The 22655-nt window shown below is 36.3% G+C and overlaps 1 protein-coding gene across 6 annotated transcripts in view; it reads left to right on the forward strand.

The window, feature by feature from the left end:
- Positions 1 to 20608, forward strand: part of GAB1 (GRB2 associated binding protein 1) — a 117888-nt gene extending 97280 nt beyond the window's left edge. For 4 of the 6 annotated variants that reach the window (XM_046656134.1, XM_046656137.1, XM_046656135.1 and 1 more), the window contains 5 exons: positions 5947 to 6036; positions 7732 to 7825; positions 8662 to 8785; positions 13868 to 13990; positions 16272 to 20608. In XM_046656134.1, coding sequence (XP_046512090.1) covers positions 5947 to 6036; positions 7732 to 7825; positions 8662 to 8785; positions 13868 to 13990; positions 16272 to 16430 — 590 coding nt within the window. In that variant the 3' untranslated portion in view covers positions 16431 to 20608. The remainder of the gene's footprint in view (positions 1 to 5946; positions 6037 to 7731; positions 7826 to 8661; positions 8786 to 13867; positions 13991 to 16271) is intronic. The other 2 variants (XM_046656138.1, XM_046656139.1) reach the window with 1 other exon arrangement.
- The last annotated feature ends 2047 nt before the right edge of the window (positions 20609 to 22655 follow it).

A 22655-nucleotide genomic window follows, 5' to 3' on the forward strand; every position in this document is an offset into this window, starting at 1 on the left:
TGTAGGCCAGCTCGTAGATTGGCTGCCATTGGGTCAAGTGCCCACCTTTGGTCTGACAGCTGCAAAGATAGTCATGTGTAACACCCACAGCCACCCAGACAACGCAGGCAGCAGGGCTGTAATCAGGGATGGTTATCTTAGAAAGGGTGTGAACATCACTCTTTTTTTATTTGTTAACTTTTCCTTTTTTTTCTCTTTGTCCTTATTTGTCTTTACATCTATTGAGACATTATTAGTCATTTTCTTCTTTGCATGCAATATGCAAAAGTATGTTTGGACATGTATAGATTCAGAATTGAGTCCACAGATCGATGAAGGATTAAGATAACATGTATCGTGAACTCTTTGAAATATTGAAATACTCATTTTAATGCTAAACTGATTCTTTCCTTATTTTCCTGTAATTAGTGCACATTAGCAGCGAACCTCTACTTTTTAACCCCATACGTAACAGTTTTATATCTTGAGGTGTCCCAATAAATGTGGAGGTGACGTGGTTTAGGTGAGGGCACAAAGCCGAGTCCTCCCTGCTCTGGTCTCCTGCCTGCTCCATCCTCCCCTCGGGCTCTGCAGAACACAGTTTGGAAATTCTCCATATATTTCACAGTTAATGATTCCACATGGTCAGCATAATGCAGAATCAGAAAAGATCCCTATTTATATGTTAAAAAGTTTTAAGATCATAATGATATGCTTTTAGTACCATCTGTGTCTGACAGAGCTCATATACCTCATATATTATTTTATATATATATCATAATACTATGGCATCTATATGTATATCATATATATTACATATATGTATAATTATCCCTCCCCATGTACATAGTAAAAGTACTATATATTCTAGTAGATAGAATATATAGTATTCTATGTATATATATATTATAGTAATATATTAATCTCTAGATTAATTGTCCTAGTCCTCTAAACCAACCTACAGTGACTTTACAGTGGAAGAGAACAAAGTAGGTTCTTGATTACTTCTGGAGATTGTGTTCAGTCTTTTAAAAATTAACAGAACTGATGAGAGACAGTCCTGAGCTCATTGGCCAGATAATTTATTTGGTATCTTTGCTTAGATACAAAATGAACTGAGAAAGCACCCAGAATAAAGTACCACATAGTTTTTAGCAAAATCGAGGAAAATAGATTTAGCAAAACAATAAGGAGGTTGCTAAAACCGTAGTAATAAAAAAAGCTTTTTGCTTGTTTTTTCAGTACTATTCTGCTGTTTGAGTATATAGGATACAAGAGAGGAGGCATGAGAAAATATTTGATATTACAGGGCAAACTTTGTCAACTCGCTTATAGCTATTCAAGAAAAACACATTTTAAAACTCAAATTCAGGACTTGGAGCAAAGTTTATCCATAAAAATGTAAACTGTAGGGCAAATGTCTTATTTGGTCATGAAAATCTTCTCATTGTACATAGCATCAGATGAGTCGGTTTTAATTTCAAATTTTCTGACAGCAGATACGTGACTCAACCTATTATTCTAGTATTTCCTATTAGCCAAACCTCATAATAAGCAATTCTAATCCTATCAAATATGACTTGATTGGTTTCAAAGGCCAGTGTAGCCAGTTCAACACCCAATATAACCGGTTTCTGTTATTGTCTTCTTTGGAAGGAGCTGTAATAAATGAGTAACATTCTCGTGTTGTTTATACCCCTAATTATAGATGTCAGCTGCTGTAGTTAGTAGTATAGATGAGTTTTTTGAATACTTCTGAGTAATTGAAGCTGCAGAAATACACGGATGTTCTAAACACTTGTGTTTACTGTATTTTCATGGACCCCTCGTCCATCACCTGACTTGTAGTAGCTATATTTTCACCCAAAGTATTTCTGTCACCGTAGTATTTGTTTTGAACCAAGCTTTGTGTATATTACCAGAGGAGGAAAACATAATTTGCATGTATTTTATTAAATATTAGGAAAGCAGATGAGTCATTGGAAATGAAGGGCAAAATATGTTTTGATTGCTTTAATTGAAACTTTTATATTTTAATGGAAACAAAATTTTGTAAATATGGGAAGTTTCTGTAAGATATCTATTGTGGCTTCTCTTAAAGTAAGTCATTACATAAATCTACCATATGTCGGGCCAGCCCCGGTGGCGCAGCGGTTAAGTGCCCACATTCTGCTTCAGAGGCCCAGGGTTCACCGGGTAGGATCCCAGGTGCGGACGTGGCACGGCTTGGCAAAAGCCATGCTATGATAGGCGTCCCACGTATAAAGTAGAGGAAGATGGGCATGGATGTTAGCTCAGCGCCAGGCTTCTTCAGCAGAAAGAGGAGGATTGGCAGAAGTTAGCTCACGGCTAATCTTCCTCAAAAAAAAAAAGTACTTTTATACTGTAATAAATGTTTGGAAGAAGAATGAATGATACCAGTAAATATAACTGGATTTTAATAAACAAGTCTGAAAGTTTGCATCTCAAGTCAGAGTTCTGGTTTGACATTAGTTTAAAGGAAATGAGTATGGAGTAAATTTTGATGGCATAGCCTTTACATGTGAGTTTTTTTCCACTAAATATTCTTGACCTTCCAATATAACTGTCCTTATTATATTCCTCTTTATACAATGAGAACGTTAAAACAAGTGTAAAAGCTTTTTAGTATGCTACCTTGCTATTATATTTTAGAATTAGCAGAGGATAGTAATGTGAATTATTCTTTTTGTTTCTTGATTTTTGAGATGCCTACTGGAAATCTGTAAAGCTTTGGAAGAGTAAATAAATTAGGCTAAGTTAAACCTGTAATAATACGGAAAATAAGTTTTCCACTCTGAGTTGAATTTATGTAAGCAGTACCTATTAAAATAATACTGAATAGTGTGTGGACTTTTCAGAGGATTGCATCTGTTTATTCGAAACATGTCCTCATGTGACTGTCTTGACCATGGGATGACTTTTGAAACAAGATTCAGTTTCCTCTTAAAGGACAAACAAATATGATATTGATCAGATTAAACACCACCAGCTTTAAGAGAACTACAGTTCATCAACCTACCAGTGATAGGATATTCCCTTTGCTAGGTCTTGGGTCTCCAAAAACAAGGAAGAAAAGGTGGCTTTCCTCAAGAAGCTCACTGGCCAGTGGAGAAAGTAGAAAAGTAAACACATTATCATAATTAGCGTGGAAGGGGCTCTGGTTGAGGTAAGCTCTTGGCACTATGAGCTAAGCTCCCCTGAGGAAAGTCTGAGAGGGCGAGCGGCAATTAATGATGGCAGAGGAGGGGGGATGGCAGAGGATCTTCTAGTCAAGAATAAACAGCATGCCCAGATCCTTTAAAAAGAGCAGAGAAGGGACTGGCTCAGAGTTGTGAGTGGGAGAGAAGGAATAAGGAAGGGAAAGCAGGAGGAGAGTATGAATGGAGAACAACGTCAAACACCTTGCAGGGCCTGACCCTGAAGGCATTATAATCCATGCTAATGAGTTTGGGCATTATTCTGAGGACACCATTTAAGGGTTTTATGCAGGCCAGTAATCATCAGGTTGGCTTCTAGAAAGCTCTTTCTAAGATGTAAGGGTATGATAGAAAAAAAAAAACCTGGATGCTTTAATGTAAAATGTTAAAAATCACACTTTTTTCAGCAGCTTCCTCAGAGAGTGCTTTGCCCAGTTTTCCAAATCCGGGGTTCATGAAGCGTTGGTTTAGAGATGATCGAATGGGAAAGGCAGAACCAAAGTCCCTTTTTCTCCTTTCTCTCCTCATAAGTAAAACTGAGCTGTCATTTGGGTATGACTTTCATTTCTGTCTGGAACATAAGTGTCAAATTGAGTTTGGAAGGACATAAAGAAATAAACGTAACAAAATGCCTGAGTGACTCAGTGCAATTCAGCACACCATTTCCACCTTACAACTTTTGTCCTAAAATCAACCTGAATCTTTGCATGGAGTAGAAAATACATGTACATTTTACAAAAGCAGTTTAAAAATCTCACTTAATACAATATTTTTCTATTAAGAAAGCCAGGGAGTGCCCCTGAGAGTACTTGAGAGATGGCATTGGTTTGGAGGAGAGACGGTCAGTTAGGTGTCAAGTATCGGAAGGATAATTGGAAGTGACCTGTCAGACAATTGAAGTATGGCACAAAATCATAACGAGGTAAATTTCACAGTCACGTGACCTAGGTTATTTAACCACAAACACAGATAAGATGCCAAGGGCGAAAAGTTGAGAAATGCCAAGAGCGACCACAGGTAGATAACCACACTGAAAAATCAGGAGGGGCGGCTGAGAGCTAACGACAGTGGGTCTTTCCGAAGAGGAGGAGGACATGCTGAGTAAGCCCCAGCAGACCAGAAGGAGTTCTAAAAGCAGTTTGCAATTGTTAAGCATCACATCACTCATGTGTCAGCCATCCGTGGCATTCAGGCAGATGTGAGATCTCAAACTGAACTCAGGAGTTCAAAGGTGAACTCTGAACACTGATTTCCTAAGGTTCTCTTTTCCGTGAAGGGAGAGAGAGAGGTAAGGTAGTGTGCTACATGGCACAGGAGCGCACTACACCAGCAGGGTGAGGCTAGAGGAAGCCTTCCTGTGGCCTCTGATTAATGTTGTAACCTGAGTAAGTCTCTTAACCTCTTCTGTTTCTAGGAGTTTCTGATCCATAAAACTAAGAACTGGATTTGGTCTAAAAGGGCCTTTTCAACTGTAAAATAAACGTATTCTTCTATAGTAAAACCTACCCTCTGCCTCTTACTTTTTTTTAAGAGGAAGTACACTATTTTGAGGAGTTTAAAAAGCTGACATCCTCCTTTGTTTTAGAAGAGTGCCCTGTGTTGTGGGCCCTGAATAGATCAGCCTTAGGGTAGGAGCATGGCCCCACATTTTAGCGCTCACATTTTAAGCTAGGCCTGCCTCATTTCTGAATAAACTCAATGGATTAACTGTCTGACTTAGAAAATTAGAGAATCTTTGCTTTTTCTTTCTTATAACTTAGAGAATCACATTTTAAGAAATTCGTAGATTTGGGTAAAATGCTAGATATCAGCATTTAATCAGCAAAGATTTTGTCATCTCATAGATGTCAACAACTTTGTAAATTCCAGGAAAAAAGAAAATTTGGTGACACTGAGAATAGTGTGGCTTAAATTACTGATTCAAATGATATTGCTACTCTTGGCGTCCGGGCTTCTCATGGGGAAAGTGTTTGAGACCAGCTGCTGGGTGTTGACCTTGTACTTCTCAGAGACTTTGGGCAGTGCTTGTATGTGGCAGAGATTGAATGAAAAGAAAATGATGGCCACCGAATTAAGGCTTTCACATACTTAAATTGAAGCTAGACAATCAGCACTTCAAGAATCTAGACATCTTATCTTTGCCAAGTGATGCCACCAGGCAGCCACTAAGTATCCAGGGGAAACAAGTGTTGGTCTTGTTTTTGATCTTGGATTAGTGAACATTGTAACATTCTTCTGCTTCTCTAGAGGGACTTTGGTCATGAGGTGAAGGAACAGTCTGATTAAGGTTTTTAAAACATCTCCATCAAATTAAGAAAGTAATATTGTAGGGAAGTAGGCCTTGGGGTTTTCTTATGAGACACCAACCTTCAAAGAAAAGATGTAAGTGAGATCTGACTGAGGGGTTGTTTTCTAAGACATGTTAGAAATTCTAACAGCTAACATGGCACGTGTTTTTCCTCCCTTCCCCAAAATAAAGATAACAACTAACCAGGCTGGTTATCCCACTTAAACCCTACCATCTTTTATAACACTTTGCTTATTACAGTGTTGCATGCAGCTTCCTCCTCTCCCTTGTACTGAGCATGAATGATATGTAACAAGATTGAAATATTCTCCACAAACAAACTTTTGTTTATGCTTTTGAGATGTAACATTTCTGCTCAGGGCTCTGTTGCTTTTTTACAGAATCCATTTTTCCAGTTAAAAAATAACGTTATATTAAGAGAGTCTTCTTTTTACCAATTAGGTCAGAGTCCTAAAATTTTAAGACCCAAACCCCATGGTTTAGAGCGAACTGATTCACAAACCATAGGTGACTTTGCTACAAGAAGAAAGGGTATGTACTTTAGCATCGCATGCTGGATGGGGCGTTGGGAATTTATTTATTTTATGATGTTTTTTCTTAAAAAGTAAAGGAGAAGAGTCTTAAGTACTACTGTTGTTGTAAATAGAGCTTCCCAGCACGTTATTTCTAAAGTGAATGCTTCCCATAATCCACGAGTGTACTTATTTATGCCATTAACAGCAGCATGTTAAATATTTGATAATATGTGATATTGAGTCTTGTCCTTTTGCATTATTCTTTTAACCTTTTAGATATCAGTACACTGTTTTCTTTAAGCTTGTTTGTGAGCTGCTTGTGAGTTCCAGTTGTCCCCCGTATTTATATATAATGTATGTGTCTGTTCTGAGACAATACAGATCATTTCCATGGATTAATTATTTTATGCCATTACTTAGAATTTGACGCTAAACTGCTGTTAGCCTTTGGGTTTCAAAAAAAGTGAAACATAAAGAAATACTTTCAGTTGGCACACTATTCTGTATATGTCCATTTTAAGTGTATAGATGAGCAAAATTATTTTAACTCGAGCTTAAATCAGTCTAGCCTTCACAAGATCACATTGAGCTTTTTGTATTTGAGTTGACAAAAATGCTTAGTTATAAGCCTCAGTGAATCTAGATCATCCTTTAAAATGACTACCTATGTTACAATTTGTTGGTAATTTTAACATAGTTGATTAAAATTACACATATGTGGACAAAGACTAGGAGGAAAGCTGGAAAAATGAAAACAAATTTTTTAGAGTGGTAGGGTGAAATGTAACTAAAATATTTACCTAATGTATTTAAATAGTCTCCTAAAATATAGTTAATATTAACAAATAATATTATTTTAGTTCTTTGCATGTTTCATAAATTTCTGAAAAATGTCTGTCTTGACTTTAAGAAAAGGGCTGAGTGCTCTGTGGTTATGTGCTAGCATAATAATTACTGCAATCATGAGGTAAATAAGTAAAGACCACTATTAAATAAAACTAATAAAATATTAGCATTTATTTCTTTTTATTTCATTTGGTAAAGGATATTGTTGGTTAAATTAAGCTAAAAATTTGAGGTAATTGTTTTCTCAGAACTGAATTTAAATCTAAAGCTGTAAGTATTGCTTTGTTTTTTTGTTTCCAGACTTGGCATGAATTAATTTAAAAGATTTGATCGTTAATTCTTTTTTTTCCGGTTTTTGGTGTCAGCGAAGTTTTGCACTTAATGCTTTCTGTACATGATTTCACATGTAGTAGCATAACTGATGCTCCAATATAGAAGAGTAGGAATGTCTTTACATAGATTAAATCTCCATATTTGAGGATTAAATTAGTGAAAAAAATGAAATAAGGAAATGAAAAGTGTAAATCAAGTAATCGTAAAGGAATTGGGTCCTATTACCCTTTCTCATTTACTTTATATTCATAAAATATTTGCTTAAATTTAAGAAGCAACATGTTGTAATAGAGCTTTAGACTTTGAGTCAGCAATCATGAAACAGCATCTGATCTAGCTTTCGCCCCTGATTATTTAGCTGTGTAACCTTGGGCAAATCACATAACATCCATGGACCTCATTTCCTGTGTGAAATTTGCTGGTCTTAGGTGAACTCTGGCAATAACACATAAATAGAGATATAAAGAGAGGATCTTGTTTTGTTTTCCAAATTTCTGTATGCTAAAATCTCTTTCTCTCTCTTTTATTTTAGCCAAGCCAGCACCTTTAGAAATAAAACCTTTGCCAGAATGGGAAGAATTACAAGCCCCAGTTAGATCTCCCATCACTAGGAGTTTTGCTCGAGAGTAAGTCTTTAAAATACGTAAGTTGATGGTTCGTCGTAATGGAAAATGTCTGCAACATTGGCTCCCAAAGGATGATTTGAGGACCCCCCCCCCCCTTTGGGGTTCTGTGAAGTCAGACTATTTTCATTAAGATACTAAAATGTCCTTTGCCTTTTTCCACTCTCTCATGAGTGTACACTGGAGTTTTCCAGAAGCTACATAATATTTGATGATATTGTTGTGACAGCTAATAGAATGTGTATTTGTATGCTCTTGTGTTTTTAAAAACTGTTCTTTTGTTTGTAATAGTGAATATCAATAGATATAACCCATACAAATAAAGTTCCTTGGGGTTCTCAATAATTTTTAAGAGCATTAAGAATTCATGAGGCTAGAAATTTCTGAGAACTACTGATATTGAAAATATGGTAGTTTCTTGTGGGGATTATTTAATCAAGATTTATTTAAATGTATATAGAGAAATGAAAAGAATATACAAAGTCACAAACCTGTGCTGAATATGTGTTCATGTTTTATGTATACATATAGTTAGGTTTTTTTTAATAGTAATTCTTAAATCTTCCTTTTTATATCTGTGACTTTCTACTTATCCCTCAAATCACTAGCAATACTTTTTTGTAACTTGATGCCCAAAAATATACTTTTACAATATAGCTGTACATATTAATTGTGCATTTAAATGTGTACAATAAATGGTTTTATAATAAATGTGTATAATAAATGATTGTAAATGTATATGAATATTTCTGAAAGTGTGAACTATCCTTTTTATTTTGAAAGTGATTTTAGAAGTTTTTGTCAAGGCTTATGTTTGTGATGATCATTTCTGTAATTAGCTCCTCTAGGTTTCCCATGTCCCCCCGGCCAGATTCAGTGCACAGCACAACTTCGAGCAGTGACTCGCACGACAGTGAAGAGAATTATGTTCCCATGAACCCAAACCTGTCCAGTGAAGACTCGGTATGTGAAGTCATCTTAACTTCTCTCTTCCTGAGCAGCCTTTCTAAATCATTCATGCTAGAACCTTTCTTCCAGTCTATACATTATACCCTTAATCTTTCTTTATATACTTAATGAAAAAGGATAAAAGACAGCTTTTTTAAATGCTTTTTAAAAATAGTTTCACAAAGTCTAAGACCAATGAGGAGTCAAAGTGTAATATCAATATTTATAAAGTAGGTATAAATTAGTCAAAAATCATAAAAGTTTTCCAGTTACATTTCTTTTAAGATGTACTTGATTTTTGTTTTTTGTGGTTCTTTTTTTTTTTCTTGAGGAAGATTAGCCCTGAGCTAACTGCTGCCAATCCTCCTCTTTTTGCTGAGGAAGACTGGCCCTGAGCTAACATCTGAGCCCATCTTCCTCTACTTTATATGTGGGACACCTGCCACAGCATGGCTTGCCAAGCGGTGCCATGTCTGCACCTAGGATCCGAACCAGTGAACCCCGGGCCACCACAGTGGAATGTGCACACTTAACCACTGTGCCACTGGGCCGGCCCCGATGTACTTGATTTTTGAAACTACTCAAGAAAATCTTTTATACTGAAAGCATTTTATAATGCAGTTCTCCAGGCCCACTTCAGGGCCCTCTCATGGTGAAATGATCATATACAGATATTTTGGTAGTCTTTCAATAATACACCCTTAGATAAGGCTTAACGATTAAAGAAGATCTGTTACAATCCTAATTTATTTCAGACTAGCTATGTTACCACAAGGCACAAGAATTTTATAATAGTAGCAAGTGTTATGTTTCCCAGAAATCAGGTGGTTGCCAGAAAATACTTCAGATGTTTAAGAATGCAAGCCAATTTTAATTTCTTAAAATATTTTGCTTTTGCTTTTCCTTGAATCAGATTCAGTGCTTGCTCTGTTATTTGTGTTTTGGTAGATAAGTGTATCGGTTAGGATGAGATTCAGCCTCTGAGTAACAGAAAATAAACAAATTAGCAGTGACCTAAGATAGACCTTTCTTTCCCTTTCCATGGAAAAGTCCAGAGAGAGGCAGACCGCGGTGGTTGTGGCAGCACTGTGCTACAGAGCCCTCAGGGATTCCGGCCCTTCCGGCTCTCCAGTGTGCTGTTCCCATAGAACAAATTGATGCTCCAGCCAACAGATTCCCATTCCAAGCTGCAGAGTGGAGGAAAGGGAGAAGAAGAAAGGGGGGCAGCCTGACTGCCACACACAGAAGGTTCTCAGAGCTGCCATATACGGACTCTTGACCAGAACTTAGTCTCTGTGGCCACGTGGAAGGGGCTGGAAAATGTAGCCTTTGTTCTGAGGGACAGTGGGCCTGGCTAAAAATCCCATTCACTTGGGAGGAGGAGAGAAGATATTGGGGCACGACCAGGGGGAATCTGCCAGGACAAGCAAATATCTGATGTCAACATTTAGAACGAGTAACATTTTAGTGGCTTTATTTTTCTTAAAACAGTCCTATTTAGAGGTTTAAAATATAAAGTCTAATTCTATCAATGACTTCATTTGACATCTTTGATGGACTTTAGGCAAAAACCAGTTCAGGGAACAAAACTAAGAGATTTGAAAAGCTTTATTTGGTGCTTAAACTAATTTACCCTTAAAAATATTATTAAATTTATAAAGTGTTCAAAAATGAATAAGATAATTTAAAATATTTATGTCAACCCTGACTTAGAATGCAAACTCTATCAATAATGTTTTCACTAATTTTTCATGGCAGGGCAATTTTTATTAATTGACTTCTGGTTTTGAAGTCACTATTTTTTAACTTGATGAGTGGTGTTTTATTATTTTTTTTATCTTTCCTTTTTCTCCTCAAAGCCCCCCAGTACATAGCTGTATATTTTTTAGTTGTGGGTCCTTCTGGTTGTGGCATGTGGGACGACGCCACCTCAGCATGGCTTGATGAGCGGTGCCACGTCCGCGCCCAGGATTCAAACTGACGAAACCCTGGGCCTCTGAAGCGGAGCGCGCGAACTTATCCACTCAGCCATGGGGCCAGACCCCGTGTTTTATTATTTTTATTAACTTATTTTTTTTCCTCGTTACAGTAAATAGTCTCTAGTAAGATTCTAAGTAAATCTTCATGCTATATCGGCGTATATATTGTCATCAATTTTCATCTTTAGGTGGTTGGATAAATTTTTTTTATTACAAAAGTAATTATTTTCTGAGATACTAAAGTCTGTCCTTTTGCCGAAAATAGTAAATAACCATAAAAACTTTGGAAAAGACATGTTATAGGAAAGTTTGAACATATCATTTGTCGTAAGTGTTAGGTGAAGGGAAAAGACTAGAAAGAAGAAGATTACAATCAGAAAGTCAAAGGAAATAAAAATATAAAATTGTTCTTTCATGCTTTACAACATTAAGCCAGAACAGTATTTTTACCTGCCACTAGAGGTGTCTAAATAACCACCAGCTGGTGAATTTCGAAAGTACTTAGATCCTAAGTGTTAGAAATAAGCAAAAATGTCCCAGGTGAAAATATCCATCTGTCGTTGACAGTAGAAAAGTCAACTCTGCCATGTCTCTCTCCTCATGCTACCAGCTGCAAGAGCTCATCATAGTCCACACAGCTCTTCCTTACAAAAGAATGTGACAAGTATACCAATATTTCCCACGCCTCTTGGAACTTAGTGTATTAATGGAATACCATAGAAATTCATAAGATCTATTGTGTGCTTGGATTGATGAAGTCAGTAAAAAAGTAGTCTTAGAGAAATTGAGACAGGATCTGATCCAGTCTGGTTTATACATACCTTGAAGATTAAATTCTATCCAGTGCAATTTTGAAGCATGATATATTTCCTATCCTGGTGACCATGGAGCAGGCGGTGGCTAATGAAACAGTGAACTGCTGATGCTCCCTGCTCATTTACACAGACATCCAAAGTCAGACATTCGTGAAGTGAAACTTTAATGTGACCCCTGAAATTCGAGTGACAGGTCATCATTACTAAAGACATAAATATAGTTAGATAGCAATAACATGTTATGTAACAACAAAAATATGTTCAGTAATTTTACATATTTTGAAAGAATTTTAGAAGAACAAAGCACTAGTGTATTTTTTTTTTTAATTCACAGAACACAAATAATAACTCCTGGAATCTTACTGTTTTTCTAAACTGTTTTGGGAAAACATTGGGTTAAAGCTAGAACACGGAGACAGTCTGTTCCCAGCTGAGATTAGATCAAGAGCAAATAGACTTCCTCGTAGGGGCACAAATTTTAACAATACTTAAAGATGAAAAAAGTTCCAGTTCTAGTAATAATTAGACAGAAAACAGTTTAACTAGCAATTCCGAGAAATTCTCTTGAGGAGCAACTTTTTGAGATTAAATGTGTACGTCGTATAAACTCACAGATTCCTTTTATAGCCTTGCAATACTATGAACAATTCTAGGCATTTCCAGTTAGGGAAATTCCAGCTATAGGTTCTTTCGTTGGTCACATTTGAATACAAAATTTTACACACACACACATAACACTGCTGCTTGATATTTTGTGAGAATGAAATATGGAGTCATTCAGAGAATAAATTTTAGTATCTTCATGAATTAGAAAAAAAATGGGGGAGGAGAAAGGCTATTTGTACTAGTTAAGCACCAAGACTTGCTTACATTTTTTATGCCCTACATGTTATTTCAATACTTTTTTAATGTTTTGTTAGCAGTAGTTGATAAGTTTGGTTTAAAAATCTGTTGCTATAGATAGGGCCATCACACTCAGTTGTGCAGGTTGTTTACTGCATAAATACACTGCATACAGTATCTGGTATGTACAGTAGGCTACACACGTACTGCATTTGTGAGTTTGTGCAATCCAGACCATGTCCCGCTCACAAAGCTGTGGGCCCTGGCACAGAGCTGTGTCGCCCCAGAGGAAGGAGCCCCTTTTTCTAATTCACAAAAATGTTTCATACGGGCTCTCAGCAGCCCTGCTTACAAATGAGGGAATAAACTCAATATTTTTCTAGCAATTGTCCTTTCCTGAAATCAGTTTCCTCTGTTAAACCTGAGTAAAAAGAAGTGGCGTAGCAATGTAAAGAATCAACAGAACCAGTTTATGCGGTTTCCAAATTGTTTTGTTCATCATGACAAGTATAAATTAAGTTCATTACGTGATTATGGCTTTCTTCAAAAGTTTGCGATAGCCTGTGAACATTAATATCTACATGACAGAGGACACAAGGGTGAAAGTCCCTAATAAATATATAGTCTTGTCTAGGAGAAGTCAGCAACATTTCTAGATGAGGTGAAAAGCAGCAAGGCCTGGAAACAAGCCATTTGTTGGAGCACATTTAGGAGATTGTCACAATTAGGGTAGAGGGTGTATGTGGGAACACAAGTTCCTGTTGTCCTTTCCTTTTTATTTAGCGTTGATCTTCAAGTTCCGAGGAAGCTGTTCTTCCTTTTTCTGGCCCCAAGCTGTTTCGTTCTTGTTGTTTATTGCTGTCCTTCATCTTCCTTTTTTCTTCTCTCTTTTTTAGACAACAGTCCTTCTATCGTGCAGGTTCTATTAGGGACAGAACGGATAAAGCTAAGAGAAGACAGGAAATTAAGTGGTAAAAACTCCAGACGGTTGAAACAAAATAGACTTTGCCAATAGAGATTATTCATAGCCTTTACTCAACCTACTTCTTCCAAACTAATTTTATTGTGAAAGCCTTTAAATAAAATATAGAACTTCTTTAAAACTTTAACTTGAAAGCAAGGAATATAAGGATCCTGTAGTTAACAAATGTAATTGAGAGAGCATTTTAATAGTATTCAAGTTGAGCCATCGCAACCAACTGTAGCTTGATGTCCCAGTCTTAGTTCGAACCAAGTTTGACTTTTGAAACTGCTTTTAGCTTGCTCTAAGCTGTTTCAGTCAATTTTTTGAATATTACTTATATTCCCCCCATCCCAAAAGAACATTTAATTTCTAAGCAGACTTTTCTTCAAGCTGTGTCCTCTTGAAATAAATATTTAGGCTCCAGTAGACAGCAAATGAGAGAAACAGTATGTCTTGCGAATGCTTGACAGTTGATTTTGTTGTTTTCTACTTTCAGAATCTTTTTGGCAGTAACGGTCTCGATGGAGGAAGCAGTCCTATGATCAAGCCCAAAGGAGACAAGCAAGTGGAATACCTAGACTTAGATTTAGATTCCGGGAAATCCACGCCACCACGTAAGGTAAGTGAAACCTCAGCCTGTAAATACGATGAGCTCACATTTTAAACCTGAAGAATCCTATCTCCCTTGGGAGAATTTTATTAGTGTGTTTAATTTAAATTTAATAAAATCTGTTACTTAATGCTGTTTTGTAAATCACAAGTAACAACGTTATGGAAACCAGTAAATTAGTTTTTTCCTTTCTAATAGTATGGAAGTTACACGCTTTCCATTCTTTCAACAGTTCCCATTGAAATGCTTACTTAACAAACGCTAACATTAATCATTGTCTTCACTCGCTTTCCAGTGTTAGCTCAAAATTACTGCCCTTCTGACCTATGTGCTCTTTTTGTCCAAAATTGTAGGTTTTTCCTTTTGTTAACTCCACAAGTTGAACATTAGTAGTATTCTTATTATACAGTGTTTGTTTACATTTTCCTTCATGTTTGCCAACTTCTTTTGTTATCATTCCTTGTCTCTGAGACCTTCCTTCTGGAATCATTTTCCTTCCTCCTGAAATGCATCCTTGAGAAGATCCTTTTGTGGAGGTCTGTTAGTGGCAAATTCTTACACTTTTTGTTGAACTGAAATGTCTTTAATTTGCCCGCATCCTTGAAAAAGAGTTTTTTTGAGTTCACAATTCTTGATTGACAGTAAGCTTCTCTCAACACGTAGAAGAAACTGTTTGCTATCATTGGCTTCCATTGTTCCTGTTGGAAAGATGCTGTTGGTCTAATTGCAGTTCCTTTGTAGGTAGTCTGTCTTTCCTGTCTGGCTGGTGCTAAGAGCTTTTCTGTGTCTTGGTGTTCTGCAGGTTCACTACAATGTGTCTAGACATCTAGACATAGATTTCTGTTTGTTTATCCTGCTTGGTAGAAGTTGTGCTGTCTTTATTTCTGGATTCTTTTTTTTAATTCTAGAAAAGTCTCAGTGGATATCTTTCTAAATATTGCTTTTCCTCTTTTTATTCTCTTCTTTGAGGTTTCTGATTAGACATTAGTTAGAACGTCTCATTCTATTTTCTGAACTACTTCTTCTCCCTTTTTTTGGTGAGGAAGATTGGCTCTAACATCTGTTGCCAATCTTCCTCTTTTTGCTCAGGAAAGATTGTCACTGAGCTAACATCTGTGCCAATCTTGTCTATTTTTCGTATTTGGGATGCCACCACAGCATGGCTTGATGAGTGGTGTGTAGGTCTGCCCCCAGGATCCAAACCCACACACCCCGGGCCACCAAAGAAGAGCACTGAACCACTACACCACTGGGCCAGCGCCTGTTTTCCGTACTTCTTATCACTCTTTCATATTTTCTATCCTCTTGTCTCTTTGTGCTTGCTTGGATAATTTCTTAAGATACTATTTATGCAATAATTTCAATATCTGAAGTCCTTGGAGGTCGGAATCTGTGTTTATTATTCTGCTAACTCACATTCTTGATGGCTCATTTCCTTGTGTGTTTTATACATTTTTGTTGTGAATTCATTTTGCTGAGCGTGTTTGTGGGAATCCTGCAGACCTAAATTTCCTTCAGAAAGGATTTGCATTTGCTCCTGCTAGGAAGTGGGCTGTGCTACCACCCTAGGACCACCTCAGTTCCCTTCAGGGGTCCTTAACGTAACAGGATAGTCTCAGGTTCGACATGGCCTCCCGCCCAGGGCCTTCTGATTGCATTGCTGAGAGTGGCATTCTTCCTAAAGACAATACTGCCCTTAGCGTTTAGCAGCTCTCTGCTCCCTCTGTTCCCCTCATGCCTTGGGTATTGCCCACACTTTCTAGTGAGCCCAGCAGTGTGTTAATAATGATGTCTGTTTTAAGTTAGCTGCTATCTAGTTGTGTTCTAGGAGTTATCAGGGCCCATCAGTCTATGCAGTTTGCCATTCTTCAAATACTGCTTTTCAAAAAACATGTCTTAGCTCTGAAAGTAAACACTGATACATATGCTCAGGACTTGAAAAAGTCAAGCTTAAGCTGAAAGCTGGAGGGAGAAGCCAGTTGTGCATCTTAAGATGAACCGGGTGTCTGCTATCCCTATTTTATAAGAATTTCATCTGTGATGGGAGCATTAGTTTGAATTCTCGTATATAATAATTTTAAATTTAAGGGGAAAACAGCGTATAGTTAAGAGAGAAACAATATTGTTAAATTGAGGTAATGTTACTTTTTTGTGTGACCAAGCAGAATTTTGAGAATTATTCACAGTCCATATGTATCTACATGAAACTGAAATTCAGTTTTAAGACTGAATCACTCAGAAGCACTCCTTTATATGTGGGACTTTATGAGGTTTTCTCTTTGCTTTTTAGCAAAAGAGCAGTGGCTCAGGCAGCAGCGTAGCAGATGAGAGAGTGGATTATGTTGTGGTTGACCAACAGAAGACCCTGGCTCTGAAGAGCACCCGGGAAGCCTGGACAGACGGCAGACAGTCCACAGAGTCGGAAACGCCAACCAAGAGTGTGAAATGAAAATATTGCCTGCCATCTCTGAACACAGGAGAACTGAATTGTAAAGATAAATCTTGTTTGACTGAAGATGATTTGACACTTCTACTCTAGGTAGATCCTCAGACGAGTAGAGTTGAAGTCAAAGGACCCTCCAGACGTAATCAAGCAACTCTGACTGTAAATGGTGCTTTGTGGTATCTGAACAATTCATAACATGTAAATAATGTGGGAAAATAGTATTGTTTAGCTCCCAGAGAAACATTTGTTTTATAGTTAACACACTTGTAGTATTACTGTATTTATGCACTTTTTCATTTAAAGCATTGGTTTGGGTATTCCCAAATGTACTTAACATAATTCCTTTGGGAGTTCTTGTTTGTCCTCACACTACTCTGATAACATTATTAAGTTAACTGAGCTACTTTTAGATTGGGAAATTGCTCTTTAAACTGCAGTCTAACAACATTAAAATGAGAAGTAGATTCACAGTTTACCTTTCTACCTGAAACTTCAGGTGGGTGGTAACCATTAGCCTACAACTAGAGAGTATAGTTGGACTCAGCATTCATTGCCTTCCAAAGGGCTGGGGGCAGTGTATGTACTGGTGTCAGGCCCTAGTTCTCTGATTCATGTACATTTAGTTTGCATTGGTGGATCTGTATCATATTTTGTTAATTCCAGTGTTTTTGGCTCATTGAATGAGGATTCTGCCAGGTGAGATCTTGCACCTTGGAAAGACTGAATAATTATACTCTCAAGTAAGCCTACAAAACTGATGGCATAGGGTGATATTTGCTGTCACACTTACTAACATGTATGAAGCTTTACATTACTTGCAGAAGATAGATTATATAACAAATCAGGTACGTACCAGGCACTGATGTGCTAATACACTGATCAGGTTTAGACATGGAGCTTTAGCTGTGTTCCTGTTAGTCCTAATATTGGTTTCCAGTTTGGAATTAATGAAACAGTGAACATTCACTGTTAGTTATAGCAACATACTGTGATTTTTAATTAGACAGCAATTCAGATTTATTACTCTCAGAATGAAATTTAATCTTTTGACACCATAGTGCCCTATGATTTTTTTTTAACTTTACTTAATATTCTTCTTGGCCTTATATTTAAATCCCTATGCAATTAATATTTTATATCTGCCTTTGTTAAATAAAATAGATGTTATATAAATGATTCTCATATGTAGCACCTATTGCTTTTCCAGTAAAAGAACTAAGGATTTTGTACTGTGATTTATATTCACTGCCCCAATTCAAGAAATGTTGGCGCCTTGCTATAATGTGAAATCTTAGAGCCATGGACCTCTTCCAACCAGATTTCTGAAACCACCAGAGGAATCATGGTTCTGGCTCATGTATAACGTGGTCCTGTGACGTGGATATCAAGACCACAAATTATATATAGTGAGGCTACAATTGTATTGATCTGTCTTGGCTTTGCAATGTAATTTAGAAAGCAGGTATAGTAGTTTGTTTGTTTGTTTGTTTGTTAACTACATACAATCTCTTATGTGTTGATTTGAGACTTAACAGTTTTGGGAGGGAGCATAGAGATAGGAGTGCCCGCAGCTGAGGCATGGCTTCCTCATTCTGACCTCTACCTGTTGCCTGACTCGACAGATGTGCCCTGATTTCTGGCCTCTTGGCCATAGTACTGTGCCTAATCAATGTCATGGGTTTATTTTCCCATTCCACGAACTAAAAATGTTCATAACAAGATGAATTGTAGACTCGTAACATTTGATGCTTTTAAATGTTTGCTTCTTTTTAAACAAAAACTAAAACCCAAAAGTGAATTTTGAGGTGGATTTTTAAATAAAAAAGATTGTTTGAGTTCGGTGTGTGCAAGCTGTTTTATAATGAAACCACAAAATCTGAAATCATTGAAATGTGCTAAAACTATCAAAACGCACAAGCCAGTTGATGTGTGAAGATACTAATTGTGTTATGTGGAAGACACACATATTTTGAGATTTAAAACACAACAATAAGTATATTACTAATTCAAAAATAGAAATCTTCTTTAAAGCTGCCTATCAGAAGAGTCTAAGGCAATTATGAATTTTTTAGTGTAATTTCTCCTTAATTTTTTATGTTATTTTTTAAGACATACAACTCTCTAGTTTATAGAAAATTTTCCCATTATGCAGAGTAATTTAAGAATTGAAATGTATTTGGCAGTTTACTTGAAAACAAAATCACATTGAACATTATTGACAAATTAAAAGACAGTTTCTTATAGAGCAGTATTTTCTAAACATGTTTTAGCACTAAAATCTTTTTTAAATGAAATTTTGTGTAACTCCAATACATAAAGCCTGAAAAGTCCATTTTATCAGTATAAATGTATTTTGAGTTCACATTTGTGTTTACTTATCTTAATCCATTACTAAGAATAAAATTTCTGAATAACACAAATGTGAAATTGAGGTTATAGATAGTTGCCAAAAAACCTCAGCAGCCAATTTATTTCTATACCTTGTTTTATTTGCATACTATCAAGAAAATTGTGATTCACACAAACATAAGTAAGTGCAAATAATAAGGGTTTTAAACCCACATCTCAGGAGGCTCTTTAATTAGAGATAACTGAAGTTGTATTCTAAGGTTCATACAAAAATAAATTATCCTGGTAATAGAAGTTAATACATAATTAGTCTCCAGTATGGTAAAATAGGCGTATGTGACTCATTAGAATGTGCATTTTTATTGTTTTATTTAAAATAATGCACTTATAAAAATGAAATTTGAGTCAAACTCTTTTAATACCCCAGTCACCTTCAAGAAGCTGAGTTTTGGCCAGACATCAGTTGAAAACCACTGATTAAGCGTGTGACAGTTAGGTTATAAATCAGAAGTCTTTCTCCCACATGTTTGATGTTCTCTGCCTTTTATTCCTTGTTTTGAAAAACTAAAATGTTATGAAGGTTTGAATACCAAAGTACAGTTCTGCTTTCAAAAATCAAAATTCAAACTTGAATAATTTAAGCTATTTGACCCACAGAAGGTAGTAAGCTACAAAAGATTGTTTTTATCTAAACTCTAGTTTATACATTTTCATCTTTATTTTTGTCAATATATATAAGCTACTGTGAGCATTTTAGAGAATTCCATAAAGGTACTATGAGTGTGTGTATATAGCATTGTATTTAATCATAAACTAATTTGATATAGAAATACTGCTATACTGGTACATTAAGGTCATAAGCCATAATTTCTTTTGGAATCTTTTTACATTTAACTAATGGGCGTCACTATCTCCATATTCATAAATGCATTTAAACTGGAAATTGAACACCAGTGTTTGTTTGAGCTTTTTTTTCTACTAGTGGGAAATTGTCTGCTTTCCCGAACTTTTAGTGAAAACAGTATTTTTTACATTTTGTTAAAATGTTAGCTACTTTATGCCTGTACACTATACCATAGACATTGATCATAATTCTTGGATAGTCCCAAACACTCTTAGTGCCTCTTTATGTGGCCCATTGAAATATTGGTATTAGTATCTTGAATGAATACAAAGCCTTTAGAATTTTAGAAACAATGCAGTGGGCATCCTTCCTGTTCCTCTCTTTGGGTCATTTTGGTAGGTCTTGTCCTCCATTGTCAGGTAAGCAATCAGGCCAATGACAGGGATTGTGCATACGACCAAATCGAGTGGATGCACAGAGAGAGAGATATATGCTAGAATAAGAATTATTGTCAGTAGCATTGAATATGTTATTTGTAAATCTGTATATAATTTAAAATACTGACAACTATGAGATGAAAAGCCATGGTGTAAATGAACATTGTAGACATCGTGGACTTGATGTGATGAGAAATCGCTTGTCAGGTTGTGGAGGTAATTGGTTTTAGTCTGACAAAATATGTTTGTATACTACTACAGCTTGAAATAGTTTGTCTTCTCTTCCATAGACTTATCTTTAAGTTCAGTATAATGTCTGTTATGAATTTTACAAAATATTTAGTCAAGCCATTACCACAGTTTCTGCTTCTTTTACTTAAAGAGAGAAGGTTTTGTGTGAGTTCTCGTAACCTAAATTGATTGTTGATGATCATCCCAAATTTCAACAGCAAAATCTTATGTCTAAATTTATTTCTCCCCTCTTGCACATTTTCTTTTGTAAAGATCCAATTGTAGATATTTTCTGCTACCAAATAAAACTTTTCAAACAATTTGGTTTCAAGACCTCAAGTAGTTGATTTGGATACTGAGCTTGTGCACCAATAAGGACATATGTATTGATATTTCTGACCCTTCTTCAGAGTCTTTCTCTAAATCAAAAACCCAGTTCTACAATAAACAGTGCTGCCAGTCTTCCCAGTCCTACTTTTATAGGATCACTCATTTTCTGCAACAAGGCTCTCACTAAGTCGTGCTAGAATAGCATAGTCAGGCTCTAAATAAATAGGAAAAGCTTCTGCGACTGTTGCCATATGCACACACCCTTGTTATTCCTTCATCTAGTTCGCACTGCCGCCATTTTGTTGAGTAAAAGGCCAATAAATAAGGGGCTATCTGCAACCTTTACCATCAGAAAATATGTTTTATACATAAAGCATGACTTGGGAAATGGTAACTGGCTGGGCTTTTTCATTTCTATGAGAGTTTTCAAACATCTCCGGTACTTCATAAAACCTTAGGAATTACTGTCAGTCAGTCCTTTAGCCCACTCAGCCCAGCGTTTTACAACTCTTGGCTCACATTAAATCATATTTCGGAAGTTTAGGGAGGGAAAGGTTATCTTCTTTGAGGTCGTTTTCTCCTCATCTGTCTTTCTGTCACCTTGTAAATGGTGAAACTTCTGGATATTTGCATATAACTTCTCTGTAAAAAAAAAAGCTGCTTTCTCCGATATAGAAACATTTTTTGAATTACAGTTTTTCTAGGAGAGTTTTATGGGGAATAACTTGGCAATTCTGTGAATGTGTGTTACTGCATATTTAAAGGCTGAGTCAGTGATGGGAGGCATTTTATTAACTGTTGTGATGGGTAACATTCCTCCCTTAGATTCCCGTTTTTAATATTACAAAAAAATATTTTTTTAATAAAATAAATGAACGCATAGAAAATTAAGTATCTAAGATATGTCTCTATACTTCGTTAGCCAGGGTTTTTATTACTAATAGTTATTTTGGTGATTAACTCTTAGCATAACGTGTCTCTGATTTTGTGGTATGTGTGATGCCCAGAACATTTGGAGTACTCGGTGTGTGGCATGTATAGTGGTACAGAAAATAAAAAAAATAAATCCCCCCTGAAAAGCCCATTTTCTCAAATATGGTATTGTGATGGTTAATGTGTCAACTTGGCTAGGCTGTGGTGCCCATGTGTTTGTTTAAACAGTAGTCTAGATGTTGCTGAGAAGATGTTTTGTAGATATGATTACCATTCATAGTTAATTGACTTTAAGTAAAGCAGATCACCCTCCATAATGTGGGTAGGCCTCATCCAATCAGTTGAAGGCCTTAAGAGCAAAAGCTGAAGGTTTTCCACAGAAGGAATTCTGCCAAGACCATTAAATAGAAATCCTGCCTGAATTTCCAGCCTGCCAGCGTGCCCTACAAATTTCGAATCATTCAGCCTTCACAATCATGTGAGTCAATTCCTTAAAATAAATCTTTCCGATGGATGGATGGGTCAATCCTATCAGTCTGTTTCTCTGGAGAACTCTGACTGATACAGGTATTAATTCGTTAATATGAGTGCCTCTTACACGTATACCAAGCAATGATTTTGAGGTTTAAGTTGAAATATATCTACCTCTAAAACTATTTTTAAATCAACTTTGTAAAAACAGTGAGTCTGCAAGTTGCTTATTCCAATCCTTAGACAAAGGAATAATTCTGGAATTCAGACTAAGAAGAAAGTTCTGTTGTCTCAGATTTTGATTCTACTCGATGATGACCTATTAAAAATTAAATCATTTCACTAGAGTAGCTGCTACATGTGTGGCGTTGTGCTAGGTGCTGTGGGAAACAAAGAAATCTGCACTCTCTTTATCTTTACAAATTCATATGTGTGAAATAATAAATGATACGGGACAGAAAATAATTACTTCTGAGGTACCAGCGATGAGCTACCGAAAGAAAGACTGTCAAAGTATCATAGTCAAGAAAAGCTTCATAGAGATGGAGATTAAGCTAGATTTGGAGGATTGGCAAGAAGGAAAAAGGAGGGCATCCGAAAAGAGAACAACATGAAGAATTTATTTATTAGCTT

Source organism: Equus quagga, chromosome 3 (assembly GCF_021613505.1).
Source record: "Equus quagga isolate Etosha38 chromosome 3, UCLA_HA_Equagga_1.0, whole genome shotgun sequence".
NCBI lineage: Eukaryota > Metazoa > Chordata > Mammalia > Perissodactyla > Equidae > Equus > Equus quagga.